The sequence below is a fragment of the Saimiri boliviensis genome, chromosome 7 (genome assembly GCF_048565385.1).
Source record: "Saimiri boliviensis isolate mSaiBol1 chromosome 7, mSaiBol1.pri, whole genome shotgun sequence".
NCBI classification, from domain to species: domain Eukaryota; kingdom Metazoa; phylum Chordata; class Mammalia; order Primates; family Cebidae; genus Saimiri; species Saimiri boliviensis.
Genome location: NC_133455.1, coordinates 17,089,530 through 17,114,559, shown reverse-complemented (window position 1 = coordinate 17,114,559; position 25,030 = coordinate 17,089,530). Strand labels below are relative to the sequence as shown.

Genomic DNA, 25,030 nt, shown 5'->3' with positions numbered 1-25,030 from the left:
ATCCTGGCAAACATGGTGAAACCCTGTCTCTACTAAAAAAAAAAAATCCAAAAATTAGCTGGGTATGGTGGCGTGCACCTGCAGACCCAGCTACTCGGGAGGCTAAGGCAGAAGAATTGCTTGAACCCGGGAGATGGAGGTTACAGTGAGCCGAGATTGCACCACTGTACTCCAGCCTGGAGCCAGGCGACAGAGTGAGACTCTGTCTCAGAAAAAAAAAACAAAAAAAAAAACTTCAATTAGAGCTGAGGTTCACATTGTATTTCTACTGGACAGTGTTCCTCCAGGGCAGGAGTCTCCATCCAACCGTTTTTGGCACCAGGGACCAGTTTTGTGGAAGACAATTTTTCCATGTGGTGGGGGATGGTTTCAGAATGAAACTGTTCACCTTAGATCATCAGGCATTAGAGTCTCACAAGGAGTGCACAACCTAGATCCCTCCCATGTGCAGTTCACAGCAGGGTTCGTGCCCCTATGAGAATCTAATGCCGCTGCTGATTGAAAGGAGGCGGAGCACAGGCTGTAATGCCAGCTCACCTCTGCTTACCACACACTGTGCGGCCTGGTTCGTGACGAGACATAGACAGAGGGTTGGGGATCCCTGCTCTAGGGGGCCTGGAAGCCAAATTCATCTTGATCAGGTTCTTGATTTTTATCCATAATTATACATTAATCTATAATGTATAGTTTCCTATAATTTCCTAATCATTTAAGAGTTAGAAAAGGTAAGAAAAGGCTTGCATATTTTCTCATGGTATATGAAGAATGTCTGTGGCTTGCCAAACTTCAAGAGAATTAATAAACACTTCTGGGATGCATTTCCCAACTCTGTAATTTATGTTCTAGTCCATTTTTTTTTTTTTTTTAAATCACATACTCTACCTCGGGAAGGATAAAAAACATTTTCAATTGTGAGATGCTTTAAAAGTTCCAGACACTGTCTTCTAATTATCCCTAAATCTGACCTCTTTTCATCGCCACGAAGTGCCTTCTCTGAACAGGAAGCAAAGAAGGCAACTGTACTTGCCTATCATCGCCTAACGGAATCAAATGTGATCCACGGCCTGTCCCGTGCATCTATGGGGCTGCAGGTCTCATTGACTGATCAGACACTGTTTCACTGCACAAACACCAGCATCTTTTCTGTGAATACCACACGTAAATTAAAACACCTTGGAAAGATAAGAGTAAAGGAATATTGTTTCAAATTGCACTGCTATGTTGCCTAGGCTGGTATCTACCTTAAAACATCAGACGTAGTTTTGGAGTCAAGAGGGTGTGGAACCCGCTGAGAATTCCTGGCAGGCAGAAGTTCATCTGTCTGTGCTACTGAAATGTGGTGATGTAGCGAAGCCTGGTGAAAAAAAAAAGAGCGTTACCTCTCTGGTCTAGACAATCATGGTGCAGAAGTGAGGGAGGCCATGTCTGCCAGAAGTCAGGGTTTCTACGAGTCTAAAACTTTGAAGCTGCTCAGTAACCCCCAAGGTAATCCCAAATAACTTCTTATTATAGCGTTGGGGAAAAAAAGCAAACTTTTTGAGCCTATATTTTGTCAACTATATTTTGTTTCTTCAATGGAAATAGTCTAGTACACACAAAAATAATATATAATAAGGCCCCATGAACTGGTATCACCAAGATGCAACAATTATCAATATTCACCACTTTTCTATTTTCATTTTCTGAATTATTTTAAACGAGACTCAAATAATTAGCATCTCTACAAAACATTAAAAATAAATTAGCTGGGCATGGTGGTGCACGCCTGTGTCCCAGCTACTCAGAAGGCGGAAGCCAGGAGATTGCTTGGGCCTGGGATGGGGACGCAGCGGCCTGTGACCGCACCACTGCACTCTAGCCTGGGCGAGAGAGCAAGCCTCTGTCTCAGAAAAACAAAACAAACAAAAATCAAACACTGTATCATTTGCTTATTAAAAAGTCAGTAGATATCTCACATAAGGACCTTCAAATATAAGAGTAATTATCATACACAATACAAATTAACAATGATTCCTTAATATTATCACCTAATCTGTAGGATAATGAGGAAGACAAAGCTCCCTTGTTATCTCAAAAAATGTCTTTTTATATTTGGTTTACTAAAATCATGAGCCAACATGATCTCTATGTGACAAATGATTAAAGGCACGTCCCGTCTACTGTCCCACTTGAAGTAACAGGATTCGACACCGGGTTCAGGCAGTACCGGCACACCACACCTATCATAAAGTTCCTCATCAACTTTTCCCTAATGATTTTGGTATAGTTTACTTTATTAAATGACTAAATAGTAATATACATAAAGGAGAGGCAATACATAAATGCTTCTCTTTTTTATTTTCAGGTCGAGCTGACACTCTAGCAGTTACAAATGACGACTGATTTTCGTTTGTTTTCCAAGGATTTGTTTCAGTCTGTTACCGTCATCACTCTTCCTAATGATCACATTGTCCCACCCCATCCCTGGCCAATAGGACTGCCCTTTAAGATGGCTCCTGAGGCCCTAATGTGACCACAATCATCTTTGGTAACTTTCTTGCTTTTAGGTATGACAAGATGCCCCAGGTTCATTGTGATTACTTCCTGCTTCATACCTGGAATTAGTCATCTCTTCAAAGAACCATAGTTTCTTTAAGTGACAATGGTACGTAGGAACCACAATTGTGGCAACAGAGGTATTTATTGCTGTTAGGCTTTTTCAGCAGACAGAGCTAAAAAATGTGTATACTTTTTTTAGAGAGAAGAAATAAATCTGCGCCCATACTGATAATTCTAATTCAAAATAAAAAATACATGCATTTTTAGACACCTTCTGTGGTCCTATAATGTTAAAGTCTTTAGGAATAGAACATTGCATCACTCTAAGTTTTTGGTTTAATTCCCATCATTTCTTTTTGAAAAGATAAGCAGCTATGTGTGTATGTGTATATGTGTGTGAACATGTGTATCTTGTAGATTACTCCATGGCAACCTCTACTCCACAGAATGATTATATAGAAATAGTCCCCATTTTGTTATAGATGATTAACATTTCTCGGTCCGGATGCACCATAGTTGATTCAATCAGGCCCTTACTGATGGACATTTAGGTTCTCTCTAGTATTTCACATACGTCATTTTCTGTTTTGGCAAAGAACTTTCAGACTATTCCTTCGCGGTGGGATTGCTGCCCTAAAAGGAAAATGTGTAGGGCTGCATCATTCAGCAATCCCACCAATGCCAGGGCTCTCTCCCTGCATCTGTGCCAACACAGTATGCTGTCGAATCTTTCTATTTCTGTCAATCTGTGGGCAAGAAATGGATTTCATTCTAGGTGGTGGTGTTGTTTACCACAAACTGCAAGTAGGGGATCTTTTGTTTTTAACACTTAAAATTGGGATTAAAATGTTCCAAGAAATATATAGGAAGGAGCGAGTGTAAATGTGCGATGTTTATGGCTGCCTCTTACCCTTCTCTAAAGAAGAACATCAAGAGTCCACGGCGAGGGAGAAAGAGGACAGCTGGTTACTGCACCTTCAACACAGGCTTACCTTTACTGCTAGTGATGCAACACAGACGCGGATCAACACCACTGCATCCAACCCCACGCTCCATCCTAGATCTGCCCTCTGGGCCCCACAGTCTCCTCCATGGGCTACTCATTTCTTAGTGACATGGTTTAGGGTCCTCCTAAATTCTACTCTCTACTTACAACGGTAATTACAATTTCCTCAGAGTATAAGCAGATACAAGAGAAAAAAGGAACAGAGTAAGATTATGGTGCCTAAGCGTGAAATTTCTATCCAAAATTAAATTCAAGTATAAATCACTCATTCCTTGCAAATTTCCAATATGACACCAAACCAACCTTTAAGAAGAGAGGGCACTGGTTTTGAGCCTGGGGACATGACGACCAAAACCACTGGGGAAGATTCTCAGCTTTGGCAGTTGATACAAAATACCCAAGGGCCAGGGGCTGCTGCTTTAGCTCCTCCGGTGCTTCTCTAGAAAGAAGACGCTCACCCTGGCTCTGAAAAATAAAAATCCCAAAACCATGATCAGCATTTATCTTAAAGCTTGAAAAATAAACTTTCATGAGTTCACTCTGCACACTGCAGTGAATGATCCCCTTTGTGGCAGCATCTCACCGAAAACAACAGGTGACTGAGAAAGGTAAACAGGGCCAGCTTCATCTTTGCTGCACACACAGACAAGGTACCAGCAAAACTGACAGCCTCTGTCAAGTAAGTACAGATTTATTTGCTTGGGTTTCTTTTCTACAGGATGTAAGATCTATTCCATGGCATTATTATGTAACAACTAAAGTGGAAAAATTACAATCTCTGACAGCAGAAGGCTCTACCAGACTCGCATGCTCTTTCACCAGCAACTAAAGACACATGAGTGCACCTGCCTGACCAGGACAACGTGACACCAGTATGTGCACACCACAAATGTTCCTGAGCTGCCAGCAGTGCCAGATCTGCTCACGGAGAAGTGATGTTTTCATTTGCAGCATTCCCTTTCGTAAGAGACTCCTCGAAGAAGCTCACTATGTTTTACTGCAACTGACATTTTCCTTATCTTTAATTCTTTTAGCTAGCTTCAACAATTGAAAATGAACCTTTCATGCAAGCAATAAGTAATCCATTTGTTTATAAAAGTCTCTGTTTAAGCCGAGTGCAGTTGCTCACACCTGTAATTCCAGCACTTTGGGAGGCCAAGGCAGGCAGATTACTTGAGGTCAGTTCAAGACCTGCTGGCCAACATGGTGAAACCCCATCTCTACTGAAAATACAAAAATGAGCTGGGCATGGTGGCGCACGCCTATAATCCCAGCTACTCAGAGGCTGAGGCAGGAGAATCGCTTGAACCCAGGAGGTGGAGACTGCAGTGAGCCGAGATCGCACTCTAGCTTGGAGAACAGAGCGAGACTATGTCTCAAAACAAAACAAACAAAGAAACCCTTCTGTTTAGAGGGAAAAAATAATCTGCAGCTACTGCATCAAACTGTATCAATTCTGAGTCAGTTAAAAAATAAAAATCTACTTCCACTTTGAATGCATTCTTTTCCCTGCTGTAATGTCTTAACTGGGTATCAAAGAATGTTTAATGGTTCAGAAAAAGGAAATGCTGAAAGCCTCTTGGAGGTCACCTGGGTGCGGGTGCTCAGGACTGAAAAAGGCCGCCTGATTGCTTCAGAACAGCACTGTTTAAATCATGACATTGAATTAAAGACTAACTTTTTAAAAATAGACAATGTAAAATTTGTGTTTTTCATTCCCATCACCATTTCCCATGAATAAATTGTCATTAACTGGTAAGTAAATGCAAAGGAAACAAAGACATTGAAAATCCCTTCCTTCCAGAGGAGGGTAACAAGGGCAGGTGTAACATGGGGACAGTCCTTGTTGCCCTCCTCGGGTTTCACCTGCTCTGTGACTAACCTAAGCTTTAAGTCTTCTTTCTCTCCATTGTCTAATAAAGTCAGTGCTGGAAATAAAAGTGCCACGAATGGAAACTTAGACACTTTACATCCATCTTTGTGTCTAAATAAATGAGTGTGAGCAGGGTTGCTTATACTTGTTCAGTCAAAGATACCAGGCGTAGCTATTTTTCTAAGTCTTAACCCCTCAATCTCGTAACATTTTAAATAAACAGTGTAATACAATGATGCAGCAGGAATCATCTCACTGTGAAGCAAAGTTACCACAAGCTATGGCAGATCCCTCTAACTCTTAAATCTTCTGTTCACCCCCCTCCAATATCTCTGAGACATTTAAAGATGAAACCAGTTGTAAGCTCTGGTTTTTTCCTTAATACTCTGGCATTAACCTGGACACATCCATAAAATCAATCTCCTGACGGCTCTTGCCATTCCTGCAGGTCAGCTAGAAAGAAGGGGCTGCAAAGTGACTAAGCCAGGACATGCAAAAAGCATGGCTTTCAGAAGAAGCCATCACCAACGATGTGTTCTTCAATCAGCACAGTTACTCTGCATATTGAATAAGTACTGCTGCTGTACTAAACTCTTAAAAGTCACTATTTTGGCAAAAAATAAAAACAAAAAAAAAAAGCCCTGGGAAGTAGCAAGCAACTATAACTAATTTGTGCTAAGAAAACAATGTATAAGAACCCTTGCATCTGTAATAGGACTATTCATCAGATATAATAACACAATTACTTCAAATTCCTGCCTTCTATTCAAAATGGAACTATAGTCAGTTTCCCACAATTTCTCTTGTACCAAGGACCCAGACCATTAAGAAATGTGCATGCAGGAACAAGACGATCAATCAGCTGTCAAGAGAATTATCTTCCTGAAGGCTGTGGTTACCTTAAACAATGTACTCCAAATCATCCTTACCCGACTATGCTGGAAGTGAGAGCCCACACCAATTCCAGAAGGAGAGCCTGGGGAGGGGACTGGGGAGGAGTTGGGAGAGGAATGGAGGTTCCCAGTCATTAATATGCCAATATCATTGTCCATATCATCTGGGAATGGAAGGTCAACAAACATATCATCTAGAGGAAAGGGAGGGAAAAGCACAGAAATTAAAAAGAGAGTCCGTATCAATGTCATCATAATCCCATTTAACCTATGTCATGTTTCGTTAGCATATGGCTATTATTCACGCACACTGTTAGCAACTCAGAAAGATTCAATGAAGACCTACTGGGTGCAAGCTATTACAAATTATTCTTTCGTACTCTCTCCAGTGATCTCCTTACATAATGTATTAACAGAATGCAATAAAGAATATGACATAAAAGCCTACACTCTATATAGCCTCCAAAGGCACACGAAAACATGGCTTAAAAAAAAAAAAAAAAAAAAAAAAAAAGCTAAAGCAGCAATTTAATCATTAAAGTTGACACCATGCAAAAACACAGTAGACTCCATCTATGTATACAATTAGCATCTAAAATACCAGTGGCTGAATGAATTCATGTTAACAGGTGTGAACTTGCCCTGAAAATGGAGACTTCTTCCAAAAGCAGATCAAAGCACAATGGTTTCTTTTCTTTTCTTGAGACTGAGTCTTGCTCTGTTGCCCAGGATGGAGTGCAATGGCACGATCTCGGCTCACTGCAACCTCTGCCTCCCAGGTTCAAGCAATTTCCAGCTAATTTTGGTATTTTCATGGGGTTTCACCATATTGGCCAGGCTAGTCTCGAACTCCTGACCTCAAGTGATCCGCCTGCCTTGACCTCCCAAAGTGCTAGGATTACAGGTGTGAGCCACTGCATCCGGCACAATGTTTTCATTAAAAAATCCTCCCCGACATTATAAAAGTAAGGTACACTCACAGCAGAAAATTTGTAAAGAAAAGTATAAAAAGCGAAAATCATCATGTAAAATCCAATCACCATGACCATTTTTTTCTATTAATTCTTTTACTTTCTCATATATTCGCTATTCCATTGTAATCATACCAGATATAAAATTTGGTATCCTTTTCTCTATTCCATTTACCGTTAGGTAAACATTGGTAGCTGTTATAATTCCTTCAAAAACAATGCAAATGGATGCATAATATTGAGCGTTTTATAGTTTATAAATAATCATTTTTTTAAACAAATGCGCCTTAACAGATATTCAAACCAAAAATTTCCATTAAGAATGATCAAATAAGAAGTTTCTCTATAGCAAATTAGATTCACAATGGATCTAGCTAAAGGAAAGTGCTCTCTTCATAGTACTTCATACATTTCAAATCAGAACATCAAATATGTATTGAGCAAGTGGCACCCAAGTACAGAACACTGCCAGGCACATATTTTTTTTTTGCCTTTAATGAAAAACAGAAGTAAGTTAATTACCCAAGAGAGGAAAAGTATTTATTTGATCTTGATAATTGTGCAAACAAATTAAAGCTTAAAGACCAAAAAGATTATCAAACCTTCTATCCCTTCTTCATAGGTTGTTTATTATAACACACACACACCCACACCCACCAGACAGCAGCCCAGTGATTCCATACTCTGGCTCTGTCCTGCATGAAGGTGGGCAGTATCCATACGGGTCTTCTACTCACCATTGTTGGGGCTAAACCCGTCTTCATTGGGGTAGTTGGCTGGAGCCACCTGGATGGTTGAAGATGTTGGGAACACCAAGATGTGTGTACAAGAAGCATCTTGCGGGGTGTTGAGCTGAGATGACTGCATGTTCAGTGCAGTACTTCGGCCAAAAACAGAGCCCATTGTGACAGCATCTTTAAAGAAAAAAATACAAAAATGCTATCAATCCCCTTTGTGTAGCAATGAACAACCCCAGAAAAGATTTTTTCAGAGGGCCTTATCTGGAGTGGTGTGAGTCTGATAAAAATGCCATGATAAATACACATTCCAAGTTGAGCCCAACTGTTTAAGTATCTTCCAAGAAACTGACTCGGAGCACATAGCTATGATAACCTGAGTTTCATTGCACACTGAAAAGGTTAAGATAAAAAAAGTTTACCAAATGTTTTAATTACTTATGGAAGAAGTATTTCTAAAAATAAACCCCCTACTTTCTGTCCTCCTCTGGTTGTTCACAATTTATAAAGTACTGTTCTGAATGGTAACAATCCTACAGAAACAGTACCATAAAACCAATGTACGTTAAAACACTTACTGAATGCCTACTACACGCCAGCATTTGTGCTAAACTTTTCGTTCAAGTCACCTCATTTGATCATCACAGCCATCTGAAGGCAGGAACTATGATCCCCATTCACAGATGAGGACAAAAGCGCAGAGAAGTTGCGTAACTGCCCAAGCGGCAGAGGCAACAGAGGTGACCTCCGGTCTAATGAGGACATCCGTCTCTCACTGGATTAATGACAAGTAACCCCATTCTCACAACACAATACAATTGACTTTTACAAGGAGTAAGTAGACACGGTCTCCCATTTGATCCAAGAGATATATGGATGGTAAAGACATGTTACGAAAGTATAAAATAGCTTAGTTGCTGGTTTTCAAGAACCAGCCAGATTCTGAAGAAATTCTGTGGCCACATGTTTTGGAATCCACAAATGACACCTAAATCTACTGAAAGCTTACTGTGTACCAGGTACTGCGCTAAATGCTTTATCCTTGTTTGTCTGACCCTTCATCTTCAACCATATCAGAGACACTCTAAATATAAATACCCCTTCAAGACTGCTGTGAGATTCTGCCAAATGCATGTCTTCAAAAGGACAGTCAAATATGCATCCTGCTGGTGTTTACTTTAGCAGTTCTTTGGAGGGTGATCTTCTCATACTAACAAATGAGGGTCAGGTAATAGTCATTATCCATGACCCTCTGAGCTCTCAATTATATTCAGAATTTGGTCTCTCTCCCGAGCTATGGTCAACAAACATGATATAATCACAAACCACTCCCCCTGGAAGGGATCAAATGTTTTCCATCTTTAAGTCCCAAACAAAACCTTCTCCTACAGAGATATAATGAAGATAGAGTCTACACTTGTCTGTGGACTTAAATTTGAGCGGACTGAATTGATGTGTTATGTAATTAATGAAACTGACAAGAAGAAATGTACCTGGCATCACTACAAAGGACCCCTGGGGCTCCATGGCAACCAGGCAGGCACTAAGGATAGAAGGAGAGTCTGCGGCAGAGATTCCACACATCCGGCACACATCCTTGAGCTGTTTGCTGATTGTCTGTAGTGAACATTCTCCAAGGAGGATACTCCAATCTGAAATCAAATATTGCAGTCATACAGTCTTTAGAAATTCATGCTGATGGGAGATTTGAGCTTTTTAGCAGTTCTGCCTGGTAATTGAATTTCCAAGGTTGGGCCCTAAAGGGAATTATGGCTTTACATAGGTTCCCCTTCTTGCTGTAAAGAGAATGTTACTTGACTTCTATTACTCTTTATTAACAAAGGAACAAAGGGCTGCTATTGTGTAGACTGAAGTCATGTCTGAAATGACCTTTGAGAGTCCAGCACTAATCCAGTCTAATCTACCTAGACCAGATTTAGACACTTAAGAGTGCTTTCCCATGATGATAGCAGCGTTAGCTACCCTATCCTTTCTCCTCCTTCTCAAGGTCTGATTCTTTCACTGCCCCATCAGTACGTTTCTCTGGAGGAGAGCACTGGTGGGTGGAGGTAAACCTCAGTTTTGTTTATTGCTGTAGGTTAGCTGTTTCCATGAAAGGCGAGCAGCAGCAGAAATGAAGAGAAATAGTTCTCAGCTCACAATGAGTGAGTGAAGTGCTCCGAATGATGCATACTAATAATGCACATTAAAAACTTGGCATTTCCTAATGCTTGTTTATTGCCTCCAAACAAAAGCATTATACCTAATTGGAGCACGACTGAGGATTATGTTACTCTGGGAAGTGAAAAGCACTTGGTCCCCTCTTCTGACTTCCCTTAACATGAAGTATGCGCCATTCCTATGCAGCACCCGGCTCTCAGATCCCGTCTTGCTCATGAAATGCCACCCCTGTGCAGGCTGCTCTGCCTCCACGTATTTTCTCTTCCCCAAATAAGCTGTTATTTCTCCCCTTAAAGAGCAAGTGAATGGACAAATGTTTCCATATTCCTAACGAACCTCACACTGAAATGGCTGAAATGAAAGTGGCCAGGAACTAAAGAATGTGTGTTTTAAAACTACAGGAAATCACAGATGTGAGCTCCATTATTTCAAACCAAGAAAGAAAGAAAAGGCAGCATGTATTTCATCATAAACACTCTGGAGATAAGAAACAAATTATTCACAAAGCTGACTCTGAAACCTAAGGCTCCTGTTGCCCCCTGTCCATGGAGATGCTGAGTGGCCCAGACCTTGCATCCCCAAAGGAAGGAGCTGCAGATTAGTAAACAGATTTCCTGTACACTAGGTTCTTCCCGTGTTTTTATTCCTGAACATACGTTTTCTTTCAATCTTTTGATAGGCTCTTCCAGTCACATATTCCTTTCCACTAAGAGATAAGGAAGAAGAATGTGCCCCTTATAAAAATCATACAAGGAAAGGAGATGGCCTTAATAATTTTCCAAAATACCAAGTGACTAGACTACTACTCTATATTTTTATCCTCCCTCTTCTTTCCTATTATAGTCTGACTTTTCCCAAGGGTTAAGAATAGCTCAAAGCCTTTAAGAAATAAGATTGACTAAAAAAGCAGACTGGGGAGGAAGATAGAAATTCTGACAGAAATGAAATGACAAATCCCCTAATGTATTAGACCTCCAGGCTCTAGATACAAGATTCATTATGATACTACTTAAAAAATGAAACGGGTCTATTTGTCTACAGTACGACTTATTGCTAAAAAAAAACTGCAACTGCCAAAGAAAACATTTGCTTAATATATATGATGTGATATTTGTATAAACTGCTGTTAAAATCTGAAAATCTGATACCAGATTTAACCTGCTCTATAGGAAGTGAATTACACTTGGACATCTCCTGCAGTGCAAGTTATATCTGTCCCAGTGGTTTTCTTTTAGGGATTCTACAAAAACCTGACATCAATTTCCTGTAAAGAAATAAGGTACATGGTCTAATGCAGGGGTCAGCAAACTGATTCACAGGCCAAATCCTGCCTCCCATCTGTTTTTGTAAATAAAGTTTTATTAAAACACAGACATCCACATTCATTTAGGTATTGTCTCAAGCCGCTCTGACGTTACAATGGCAGAACTGAGTAGTCACAACAGCAACCATCTGGCCTGCAAAGCTGAAAATATTTACTATCTGGCCTTTTACAAAGAAACTCTGCTGACTCTGCTCTGGTGTATTTGCAAGCAGGAAGCCATCACGCTAATTTGTGATATAAGCATTTCTTTCGTACAGACCTTAGAAAAAAAACTTCTCCCATCTGAATGCATATATTGGACTTCTCATAAATGTGTCATTAATTAATAAGGCTTTAAAAATAATCTAGGCTTATTCATACCACTCACATAAAACTGTACAAGTAGCTACACTCAGATAGTAAATGAGCTGGGCTCAGTGCCAGGCAAGGCAGCTGCTGGTGGTCAGTTGTGTTACTTTCAGTGCTTCCCAAACGACGGTTACATTTACGATGAAGAACATAAGCACTGGTAGTTGCGGACTGAACTTCAAAAATCTGCTCTTTTAAGCTTCCAGGCTAAAGAGTTTCAAACAGCGGCAATGTGAACAAAGACTGCTTCTACTGGCAACTACTTGTCCCCTAAGAAACAGTATTTCTTTGCTATTGTGCCACCAAAAAAACCTAAAGAAAACATAAAGCTTATCATCAGCCACCAAACAAACAAACTGAAGGTTGTTCTTACATGACTTCAACTGTCACCTATAAACTCTGATACAAAATTTTGGTCTTAAAACTGACTTCTTTTTCTCACTGATTCAATATATACATAAATGTTAGCAATTTCAATTTACTATCATTTTTATATTAATGAAATCCTACTTTTCTGTTTTATATATTGGGGTTCAAGATTTAAGATTTTTTTTGGATAAAGGATTTTGTTTTCAAAGAGAAGTTTAAAAACTGCTGATTCATGCTATACATATAAAAGAATCAGAAAACTGAATCTGCTTAATTCTTACAAGGAATTTAAACATGTTCTCCCTTAGCTTAGTTAATGACATCAGCTCAGCCCTTTTCCTCTGTTTCCTGCAAATACTTCTTCAAAAATTTCTTACCTTTAAGCTCCCCATGGCCAAGACGCCCAAGTCGCCCGATTACAACTCTCCAGGGTAGAGACGTCATTTGGACAATCCCTATGCACCATTCCCATAACTTCTGTAGTCCAATTTTACGTGCAGATACTTTACTCCTCCGTGACCTAAGAAAGAAAGTAATGGGGAAGGGGAAGGGGTCTCTAGATAAATCAGAGTTATCACTTATAGGACAAACACTAGAAATGCCAAAGAACTTATCCATGCTGTACCTACTTCATTTATATAGAAAACTGGAAATATTCATATTTGAGGAATGGTATAGTATCAATTTACAAGCACCATAAACACCAAGCCTTCTCACCTGTTTGGTAAAGCAATATTTACAACGCAGGTCTCTAATAATTCCCCATGGAGGTCAGTGCAGGAAGCCAAAAGCCAGCGCTGGTCGTGAGACAGACAATAGCCCACGAAGAGCACATTGTATTTCTGGCTCGCCTCACCAAACGTCTCTCCCAGCTCTGTCTGCTTGTCTTTGATTGGGGCCAATATAAAGGGAGGGGAGTAAAGCTGGATTGGGCTGGGCCGCTGAAATCAAAACCAAAATCAGTATCAGTACAAAGCCATACAACTTAATGATTACAACAAAACCTAGAATGACAGTGAGGAGACCCACAGGGAGTAATGGTAATAAATTGTTTCTCTCTTTCTGCCCAGTACTAGATAGATAAATAGTATTGATGATACATAACAAAATGATTGTTTAAATCATGTAAACGGGGAAACTCAATCAAGCCAGTATTTCCTTATTAAAAGAAATTACTATTTTAGAAAGTGCACTGACCCAACTTCATCAGTTGTTAGGCAAGCAGGAAATTGAAACCACAATCAGACAATGCGATGCAACCACCAGAATGTCAAAAAGAAAAAAGAAAAAAATATTGGTGAGAATATGGAGCAATAGGAATTGTATACACCGCTGCTGAAGCAGAACAAACATATAAACCCTCTGACCAACAAAATGCACATGTGTGATGACCAAAAAACAAGTGTAAGAATATTCACAACAGTATTAATCACAATAGCTCCAAACAGAAAATAATCTAAATACTCATCAACAGTAAAAGAGGTAATAAATTGTGATACAGTTAAGAGAATCAGAATATTAAACAGCAATGAGAATGAAAAAACTTTATTCAACAAAACAGATGAATCTCAACAATGAATAAAAGAAGTTAGATGTGAAAGAATATAAACTAGATGATTCAATTTACATCAAGGTCAAAAACAGGCAAAACTACACTGTTAGAGAAGTCAGAACAGTGACTACCTTTAGAGGGATTGGAAAGGTCACATGAGGGGCTCTGGATGCTGGTTACACATTTGCTTCTTGCACTTGTTAAATGATGTATTTTTAATTACTGAAAATTCATTAAGCAGTTCACTTATGATTGCTTTTCAGTGCATATATAGTTTAATATGTGCGTCTGTGCATGTAATTTTAGAAATCAAATCATTAGCTGTTACCTAATATAAATATTTTAGATAAACTGAAAATTTTTAATTATATTTTTTACAGCTATCATATACATCTTACTATTTAATAAACTACAACAGGGGTCAGTTAACTTCTATTAAAAGAAAAACAGAGAATAAAGTTTAGACTGTCATGACGTCACACATTTTCCTTTTTGTAAAAAGGTACTCATTGGCCAAGCGTGTTGGCTCATGTCTGTAATCCCAACACTTTGAGAGTCTGAAGTGGGAGGATCACTGGAGCCCAGGAGTTCGAGACAGCCTGGCCAACAGAGTGAGACTCCCTCTCTACAAAGAAAAATGTAAAATTATCCAAGCATGATGGTGCCTGCCTATAGTCCCAGCTAGTTGGGAGACTCACTGCTTGAGCCTGGAAGGTCGAGGCTGCAGTGACCCATGTTCATGCCAGGCTGCACTACAGCCTGGGCAACAGAGCGAAACCCTGTCTCAAAAAAAAAAAAAAAAAAAGTAATAATCACTCTCACCTAGATGGCCTTGCAAGTACAGGTTGCAAGCCGGACTCAGCCCAAAGCCGTAGGTGCTGACCCCTGAACTACGCAGCATTAGCAAAGGTAGTAACAGAACGACAACAGTTTTAAAGCTAAAAGAGACTTTGAAAATAATATAACCCAATTCATTCATTCATCATAGGGATTCAAAACTCAGGCTGAGAAATATTCAACAACTTGCTCAAAGTTGCAAAGCTAATCTAACACTGAACAATTTGCTCACCACATGACCAGAAATTACACTTAGGAATTTAGCAAGAGAAAGAACTATGTTCACAAAAGGCCTTGTGCACAAATATTCACAGCAGCATTATTCATAAGTGCCAAAAAGTGGAAACAACCTAAATGTCCCTCAAGTAATGAATAAACAAACTGTGGTAGATCCATATGATGAAATATTATTTAGCCATAAAAAAGAATGAAGTACGGATACGTGTTATGACATGGATGAACCTCAAAATCATTATGCTACATGGAAGAAGCCAGACATAAAAGATCGCATGTGGCCAGGTGAGGTGGTTCATGCCTGGAATCCCAGCATTCCGGAAGGCTGAGGCAGGCACACTGTTTGAGCCAAGGAGCTCAAGACCAGCCTGGGCAACATGAAAGAAAACCATCTCTACCAAAAAAATCACAAAAATTCAGCCAGACACAGGGGCACATGCCTGTAGTCCCAGCTACTCCAGTGGCTGAGGCAGGAGGCTCACGTGAGCCCAGGGAGGTTGAAGCTGCAAGAAAGCCGTGATCGTGTCACTGCACACAACCCTGGGTGACAGAGCGAGACCTTGTCTCTAAAAGAAAAAGAAAAAAAAAACTGGGGGAGGACTGCTGGAGGCCAGGAGTTCACGGCCGGCCTGAGCCACAGAATGAGACCCTGTCTAAAACGGAAAAACAAAGAGCACATGCCGTACGATTCCATTTACAGGAAATGTTCAGGCAACTCCACAGAGACAAGCAGATCAGTGGTTGCAAGGGACTGCAGTGGGGAATCAGCAGTGCGTGCTGATGGAAACTGAATTTGAGGGTTGATGAAACTGTTCTAAAATTAGATAGTAGTAATGACTATACAACTCTGTGGAAACACTAAAAACCGCTGAACCGCACATTTTTTTTTCTTTTTCTTTTTTTTGGGGGTTGGCGGGGAGACAGAGTCTCCCTCTGTCGCCAAGGCTGGAGTGCAGTGGCGTGATCTTGTCTCAATGCAACCTCCGCGTCCTGGGTTCAAGTGATTCTCCTGCCTCAGCCTCCTGAGTAGCTGGGATTATAGGTGTGTGCCACCATGCCCTGCTAATTTTTGTATTTTTAGTGGAGACGGGATTTTACTATGTTGGCCAAGCTGGTCTCGAACTCCTGACCTCAAGTGACCCACCCACCTATGCCTCCCAAAGTGCTGGGATTACGGGCATGAGCCACCATGCTCAGGCTTAACTGTACAATTTTTAAAAAGAATTTCATAATATGTGAATTATATCTCAATAAAGCTGTTAGCAGCACCTGACACCCAGTAGATGCTCAACTATATTTACTGAATGAAAACACAACGTTCCAGTTGTAGACTGAGGCAGAGGCAGCACTGACCAACTATTACCTTAATGCAGATTAAAATGTAGAAACTTCAGCAAATATTTATCACATTTGGTTCTTTTGTTTTTAATAAAGTAAAATAATTTATTTCTCTCTTCCTGTTCCAAGCCAAATGGAGAAAAAGCATATTACTCGAAGTCTTTTTGCCGTTTATTTTCATCTAAGCCTCATTTTACCTTACGAGCTCCTGATGGTGTTCTGCCTAAGTCTAATAACCTTTAGAAAAACAATAATTCATAATTTCTGGAAATAAAATAAAAAACAAGTAGAGACATTTATTTTTTAAATTCTAGAAAAATTTAATAGAGAAAACCGATAAGAATCGCTCATAGAAGTGAAAACTTCAAAGAATAAACTAAACTAAACTGCCTAAAATAGAAATTTTATATAATACTGGAGTGAATGTAGGTCATCGACTGAGCAGCTTTTCTCTCTTGGGACTAAGCTGACCTGAACCAAGCTACAACAAACACAGTATTAACTACTTGCATCATTTTTTACTTCCAAGCATTTTACTTATAAAAGTGCAAGTATTTCATAGAGTTGTTCAGAACATCATTACCAACTAAAAACACCAACTGATGTTTTAAGAAGCTCTCTTATGGGAAGAGGTGTTTGCTGGCTTTTACTAATGGGATATTTTTCATGCAATAAAACTGTGGGAACTGATTTTTGAAGGCTTTGAAAATTCTAAGCATTGCCCTGTATACCTATCTTCAAGATAAGGCAATTAGGAAAACAAAACTTTTGTTTAAAACATGTTTAGCTTTGGTTCCCCTTGAGATCCACATATCTGTAGAAAGTAGATTTTAAAAGATGCAGCAAAAATGCATTCATTTATATACAGAAGCACTGAGGCAAGGAAAGGAGAAACCAACGTGCTTTAAGTATGTGCATCAGAGACCCCTGCAGAGTCAACACAAATACAACTGCTGTCTCAGGACGCAGACCAGAGCTGGCAAAGGCAAAGGATTTCTGATATAAGACACAGATTAGCTTAGAGAAAATAAACTTAGAAATCATTTAGAAAATTTAGAACAAAATAAATTTAGAAAATTCAAACATTAAAAACTCAAAGTGATATATGTATTATTGTCTCAAGTTCTAAATTTAAAAAATAGACTTTGCTTGCCCCCTTTCCCAAAAATTGTTAAAGGTTCAGAGACGTATCTCCCCTGTTTTAACGTAAGGGTTAAAGAAACCTGGCAGCTCTTTTTTCCCCCTTGAGACTGGGTCTTGTTCTCCAGGCTGAAGTGGTTGTGTGATCATCGCTGCCTCAAACTCCTGGGCTCAAGTGATCCTCCCACCTCAGCCTCCCAAACAGCCAGGACTACTGGCACACAGCACACCTGGCAAATTTTTTAAAAAATTTTGGTAGAGACGGGGTCTGGCTGTGTTTCCCAGGATGACCTCAAACTCCTAGGCTTAAGCAATCCTGCCACCTCAGCCTCCCAAAGTGCTAGGATTACAGGTGTGAGTCACCACACTCAAGCCTAGCAACTCTTATATCAAGGTAGAAGACCAACTAAACAAGTAACCAATCCCTGGGTTAGACAAAATACTCTACTAGCTTACATTTTAGTATAAATTTTATAAGTTTCTGTCCTACCAATACCCACCTCAGGGTTCTTGAGGGTCATCTCAATGCTGGCTGCAGGCCCAAATCCCGTGAGGGATTTAATGTGGATCTGTGTAGGCAGTGGTCGCCTACACTGGCAGTACACTGAAAATGCCATGGACTTCAAGTATTGAATGTAGAAAACTTGCTCATCCTTCATTGTCTGCAGCATGTACTGGCAAGGCACAATCTAACGACACAAATACAAAGAAAAAAGAAAAAAAAAAAAACAAGCTAGAAACTGAGATCTAACATGCTACAAGAAAGCTGAAAAAGGAAACGGCATGAATTCCTTACCTGAATGGGGAGAGGGAACCCTAGCGTTAAAAGATATAAATGCCAAACATAATATAATTAAATCCTAATTCCTTCCACTGACATAAAATTCTCCATCACCAGCAATTTCGGAAGATGTACGACTATGCTGGTCAAGTTACACTGTTGCTTAGAAATTACAGTGTTCCCATTTTAGAGGTAAGATCTCAATTTATTATAGGTATTAGCATGGTCCCCAAATTTTAAAGACTGCATTTTATTATATTTCTCCTTTTTACAATTACACAATATGTATGGCATTTTTTGGAATTATTACCTAATCATTTAGGATACAAACTTCAAAACCTTGGAAAACTATCAACAATGTAGTCTGATAACTTTAATTTCCATCTCTTAATTTTACAAGACAGCTTCAGGTAAAGTGACAGTAAAACGAAACCCAAACATCCAAAGCATTATTTTTCATCTACATAGAATTTTTTTAAAAATAATTACACTATAAAGTTGTCAAAGGTGCAGTGAAAATAAGCATTTTCATTCACCACTGAAAGGAAATTAAGTAAGTGTAACCTCTTTTGGAATGGAATTTGGCAACATTTATCAGTATCTACATCTAAGAATCAATGTTAAAAAACGACCTGAAATGTGAAAAATAAGATTATACATAAACATGTACTATGGCTTTATTTATAATAGTGAAGAAGTAGAGACAAATTAAATAGCTAAATATATAGGAATGGTTACGGAAAATATGCAGTCATTAAAAATGCTGCTTGTAAGAAATTAAATAACATGAAAATGTATTCATGAATAACACTAGGTAGATAACACCTAAAAGTTCTATTAAAAGTATGATCTCAACTGCGTAAACAAAAATAGAGAAATAAACCAAAATGGTAATGGTGGCTGAATGCAGAAGATGGAATTATGACTATTTTTTTCTTTTATACTTTCATGTACTGATTGAACATAACTAATTCAAAAATCTGAAATCCAAAATGCTCCAAAATCTAAAACTTTTTGAATGCCAATAAAACGCCACAAGTGGAAAATTCCATACCAGACATCATATGACATGTTTCAGTCAAAATTCAATCAAAACTTTGAATCAAGCACAAAATTATTAAAAATATTGTATAAAATTACCTTCAGATTATGTATATAAGGTGTATATAAAACATAAATGAATTCTGCATTTAGACTTGAGCCCACTGCTGAGGTATGTCATTACATACATGCAAATATTCCAAAATCAGAAATCCAAAATACTCTGGTCCCTAGTATTTCAGTTAGAGGATAATCAACCTGTACTTCCTTTTTTAAAAAAAAAAAACATGACCCTGTATTTATTTTCATAACAGCAAAACTAACAACATCAAAAGTAAATAATAAACTTGCAAACAGTAACCTGGAGAATGAAAGAATTTCTCATATGCTCAGGTAAATTATCCAGCATTTCTGTGTAGCAGCGCATCAAGCTCAACAGCCAAAAGTTCCCAGAAGTGGAGTCCTCCTCTGAAGAGTACGTGAACGGGTCCACCATGTAAATGACCACAGCTGGAGGGTGGGCATGGCTGTCTGCAGAGTCAGGCTCCGTGGGAATTCCTATTCTCTCCCTTTCTGTAACACTGGAGAGAGTGTCACTTGTGAGATGCACAAAATAAATATAAATTACACAAATACAAAAAAACAAAGTGCTCAGTTCTAGAGCACACAGGCTCCCTAAAGAATGTTTACAGATTAAACCAAGAATAACAGGTACCACCTTACCAAAATACAGGCAAACCATGCCAGATATCACCAAGGGTAGATGGCAAATGGTAGTGTAGTCCTCTAAAATGGGAGATCTCTTTTTTAATTCCCCTTTGTTTTCTGTGGTTATGTTGTACAAAGATGTTATTAAGTTGATAGTAAGTTAATAATTTATAAGAAGTCTCAAATTTTTAACACTGCAGCTTTAGATCGACCATTGCCCCTTTGAGAAGAAGAGAAGTAAGAGTACTTCACAGGATTCAGAGAATCATGAGGTCAAGGGAGAAAAAGGTGCAGAAGAAGAGAGAAGGGGTCTGAGCTGAAGCCACTCATCTCGATTTGTGAGTAACGTACCTCTCTTGTCCATCCTGTGAGGGCTGAGAGGAGCTCTGCCCAGGATCAGTGTCTCCACCACAGCCTATGTTCCCTTGAGTTCTATCGGTAGAAATGCCCCCAGTGCTGGGGTTCTGCCCTCCAACACTACCACTGAATCCTGAAGAAGAGGTAGTGCTTATCTGGCTAATACCAGGAGCAGAGGCAGACGATGAGACCGGTGGCACAGAGGAACCAGATGCAGAACTACTTGCTGCAGGATTTGTAGTACTACTATTCGAGGTGGGATTAAACGCACTGCCAGCTGGGGGAGCTGCTGATCCTGAATTTGGAGCTAAGGGCCCAGCATTCCCAGGCGTAGCTTGTCCCTGTGCTGCTGCTGGTGGGGTCTGGTATTTAGGTGGTATCAACAGGCTGCTATCAAGCTGCAGAGTGGCTAAATAAGGTGCTGAAAGAATACATGCAAAGAGGTAATTTTAGTGATATTCTGCAGTGTCAGACTGAACCAGAAATCTAGAACGGTCACTTATAAAAAATTATGCTTTCAGGCTGCAGTACTCTGATTACAATACCCAAAATGCTGCCTCCATACTCATACTTATGTATTCTGCAAACATGAAGATGCACATGGAGCAACTTATAAATTCTACAGAAGAGGCTTGTTTGAAAAGAGGAAATCAATCACTTGTGATAGTCTCCTTTCAGACTGATTCCATATGCCTGCCCTGAAAAATGAGAAGCTATACATTCCACAGTCATCTCAGTATATTATGCTCCCAGGCTTATAAGCTTCTAAGACTCTCCTCAGAATATGGGTTAAAATGAAGCAGCTAATACCAAGTCATGCTGCTAAGTTTTCAAAATGAAGAGTAAATTAGACATGATTAGGCATCTTCAAATAGTTTTTAAAAAACATACGTCCATATAGAAATTAGCATTAAACTTCCCAGAGCACAAAATACAGCATTACTTGAGACAAAAGAAATACAATGTTGCATCTATAAAGGAAGGGATGGGAGGGGTATGCTAGTTTACTTCTCCTATTCTACTTTGCCAGATAAATTCCCATTTACCTAGGTGATGGCGGCAAACTTGCGCATAAAGTTTGAGTCTGGAATGATTGTCATTCTCCTCGCCGCTCCAAGGCTGGTTAAACCACTCGCTCACAAGCTCATCTGTCAGCTTCTGTGCCACGGTTTTTCCCACACGCATGATCCCGTCACGTAGCACTTTGCAGATGGGCTTGTGCTGCCCAAGTCTACACATCTGATAGCATAGACAAGACCATTATTTATAACAGGAGCCATTCCTTCATTCAGTACCTACCGTCGCAAAGGAGATTCTTTAACATACATATGGAAGCATTTTCCTTCTTCTTTTAGGGCTATCACACGCAATCAAACCAACATTGTAAGCTGGTCCTTTCAGGTAATCATAACGTATCCTTAAATTGCTATCTGTCTCTCCAAAACTTGGATTAGGCTCTCAAAGAAAAATGTTTCTTCACTCAAGCCAATTCCTCCTGCACAAGATGAGACTGCTGAACACTACCTGATTGTCAACGGACAAAGAATTAGCGGATTCCTGCCTACTGTGGCTGACTGAGACATATGTCCACTAAAATCTCCTAAGTAATCCCAACTCATAATGTTTCCCCATAATATAACATTAAAATTTTATGGTCCATCTGTTATACTGTTAAAGACATTTGGAGATCACCAATAGCAGGGGCCACTGAAGCAGTGAGTATGCTGATCACTTTTTTAAAAGTAAATAGGACAAGGAGATTCTGCTATTAATCTCCGTGACGCTAAATGGTGTTTATGGCAGAGAATATAATAAACCTGCAAAGAGTAAACTACCTGCTCACCAGCAGGAGAGCCCATATTATTATTCCTTACTAGAGCAGATAAAGTGAAGACTTACTAAGCCCCACAAAATCCTCTAGTGTATACCCTTCTTAAGGAGGTATGAGTTACTGCTGAATGAGCAACCCTAGTGAAGTCATTAAGAAAAATTTAAAAGAGTGTCTGTACTCTCTTAAAAAGATCTGGCAGTGCTTCTTACGTTTTGTAACTTATTAGAAGGTTCCATTCAAGAGAATGGCTGGGCTTTAAAACTGCTTACACAAGTTTTTTGTGTTAGTTATGATTTAATAGTATTACATATCCCCTCGACCAGGCACTGTTTAGGAATCAATGTAACCAAGTGACTTAACTGATGTCTTTACATCACATTAGCATTTCCTCATTTCTTTGTAGCAACATGTAAGTTTACTATTGCATGCTTACTCATACATTTATAGATCGTGAATGTCCTGTTTTGGAATATTTTGGAATTCAGTTTGGAATCTTATTTAAAAACCACTTTCATAATGTTTATGTGCCTATCATAGTTCTAAATACTTGGCAGATATTAATTTCATTTTGCCAAATACAAAGACATTAGATGTATTAGATACAAAGAACTTGGTGCATATATATATATACTTTGGCATATGAAACATAGAGAGCATTTACTCTTCAAAGACAGACATGAGTCTATTTTTTTAAAGCAACAGTATTTCATATTCTAAAGATGTAACACTATCTGCCTGTTTTTACATTATTAAAGGCATTATATTTTTAATCAGTATCAAAGTTTCAGTATTAAGATGTAGTGTTAAAACACAACAGGGACATGATTCATTAAACGTATCTTTCAATTCAGAAGTTTTCAAAAGAAACATTTTTATACTGTTGTCAGAAACTCTAATCTACTCAGCCTATCCCTCCATCAAATAAATAAATGAATAGAGTAGATGTGCTCTTTTTGTAACGCTCATCTTCTGCATAGCCACACTTTCCCCTGGTGAGCAATACTCTTCAAATTTTAGCACACAAATGAAGAAGAGAGAGCTGATGAAATTTTAAGACGTGGTAAGGATGGGAGGGGAAAGTCCTCTAAATCTAATAAATATAAAGCCAAGATGGGAAAGCAACTTGCTTCCAGAAAAATTTGTCAGTTCAATTTTCTTCCTCATCTTGCTGTTTGCAAATTGTCTTTGAGATTCACTTTCAAGACACCTATCTGTCTTGAAGTTTAGTCATCACTAGAAACAATCAGAAAATCCATGTCATAAAAAGCGACTTTCACAGTAACTTCCTCACCTCGTATACAGCACTCAAGTCCCTGAAGAAAGTTTTGGCTCCTTCGAGCAAGGCCTCATTTTCTGGACACACCACAATATAGGCAACATCACGGTGGCCCCCATATGGGTCCAACAACAGCCTCTCCCAAAATGGCAAGGAGAATGGTGAGATGGTGAGGAAATCCTTGTCATAGCCTACCAGCAGAGTGGGGATGGGCAACGGCTCAGGAGATTCTTCTGAACCTAAAATGACATTGTAGTTTAGGAAGGTGCTAGTGTTTTCCCCACAACCTAGACAATTTAGAAATTCCTGGTGCACTGGTCTTAATTCTGGCATCTGAAATGTCACTGCAGGTTGACAAGATACTCTTAAAAGTGTCTTTCAAATCATCTAATTAAATGGTCACTGAAGAGGACTCTCTAAGTCAGTCAGAATTTGCTTACAAGGGTTCAGTAAGATCAGAGGGCTGACTAGGACAAGCTACAATTAAACTTTCAGGCAGCACGGCTTCATTTCCTTCAAGATAAGCATTACTATCCTGACTATGATGAAACAGGCAGAACTGGCCCAGAAGTCCATCCAGATGAAAATGCAATGAGGACTGGGAAGATGAGGAGACTCTAAGAAATGCACTTTGTAGGGACTATCTTCCTCATTGACCTGGACTATGCCAAGAGTGATAGGAAAACGTGACCCAAAAGTAACTTTAAAAAAACAGATTATAAAACTTAATACTCATGAAGAAAAATACTCCATTTTGTTAGCGAAGCAAGGACTTGGCAGTAACTAATGCTGCTCTTCACCGAAAAGCACTGACGTCAGAAGAAACTTTAAACGGGGCAAAGACCCTACCATAGGTTCCCCGTCCCGCCATTTTATGGAACTGCTGCCAAGTAAGTGGTCCCTGCACATGCTGGATATTCTCCCAGGTCCTGCCCGTGCGCTTCTTTTGGATGGCATCTTGGAGAAAGGGCTGCAGGGACAACAGCATACGAACCACGTCCTGGGAGGAGAGCATGCTGATGTCCAGCACTGGAAGAGAAGTGAGAAGAAACAGAGAAGGTAAGGGGGCTAGCACCCTCCTCCTTTTCCTCGCCATCGCCTTGAGCCTCAGTTATATACAGTCCAGGACAACGATGTTATTAGCTGTAGTAAATTCTAAAATATCTGACTTAGGAGTCAAAAGGAGAGATATGCTTCTACCATATTAGAGAAAATAATTGATATTATAGTATGAAAAATAAAAAAAAGGAAACTAGATTACTCTATAAAAAAGTTTAATGGAAGAACTGTTTAAAAGTGGAAACATGGATAGGTGTGACTTTTTAAAACCATGTAAGTCTATTTTCAAGGATTTTTCATAAGATAGCTACAAAAGTTTCTTAATTATTTTATTACTTTTATTTGCAAATATCAATGTGTTGTTTATTTGATGAGTAGGAAATATTGGAACTTAAATAGAAGATTTTAAAAAACTCTTTAAATGCTCTTAATTGTAAAAATATTTTCACAAAATACAGAATGCATAAAGAGAAAGCCAATCTTCATTGCAGCCAGAGGCACATGGAAACACAGCAGAGGCCACTCTAGGGCTGAAGCCACCTTCCTCACAAGGATCCTAAGGCAGGCTACTGTTTCTGACTAGGTCTTCCTCTATAACCTCCTCAAATCCATTCCTGCCATTTTCTAATCCATACC

The 25,030-nt window shown here is 39.3% G+C and overlaps 1 protein-coding gene across 3 annotated transcripts in view; it reads right to left on the bottom strand.

The window, feature by feature from the left end:
- Positions 1-25,030, bottom strand: part of MED13L (mediator complex subunit 13L) — a 303,530-nt gene that overhangs the window by 3,623 nt on the left and 274,877 nt on the right. For all 3 annotated transcript variants that reach the window (XM_010342833.3, XM_074402190.1, XM_074402189.1), the window contains 13 exons: positions 24,185-24,364; positions 23,351-23,574; positions 21,275-21,467; positions 20,223-20,649; positions 19,525-19,744; positions 17,842-18,030; positions 12,958-13,181; positions 12,618-12,760; positions 9,512-9,670; positions 8,019-8,195; positions 6,347-6,504; positions 3,848-4,009; positions 1,242-1,354 (listed from right to left, as the gene is read on the bottom strand). In XM_010342833.3, the coding sequence (XP_010341135.2) occupies positions 1,242-1,354; positions 3,848-4,009; positions 6,347-6,504; positions 8,019-8,195; positions 9,512-9,670; positions 12,618-12,760; positions 12,958-13,181; positions 17,842-18,030; positions 19,525-19,744; positions 20,223-20,649; positions 21,275-21,467; positions 23,351-23,574; positions 24,185-24,364 (2,569 nt within the window). The remainder of the gene's footprint in view (positions 1-1,241; positions 1,355-3,847; positions 4,010-6,346; positions 6,505-8,018; positions 8,196-9,511; positions 9,671-12,617; positions 12,761-12,957; positions 13,182-17,841; positions 18,031-19,524; positions 19,745-20,222; positions 20,650-21,274; positions 21,468-23,350; positions 23,575-24,184; positions 24,365-25,030) is intronic.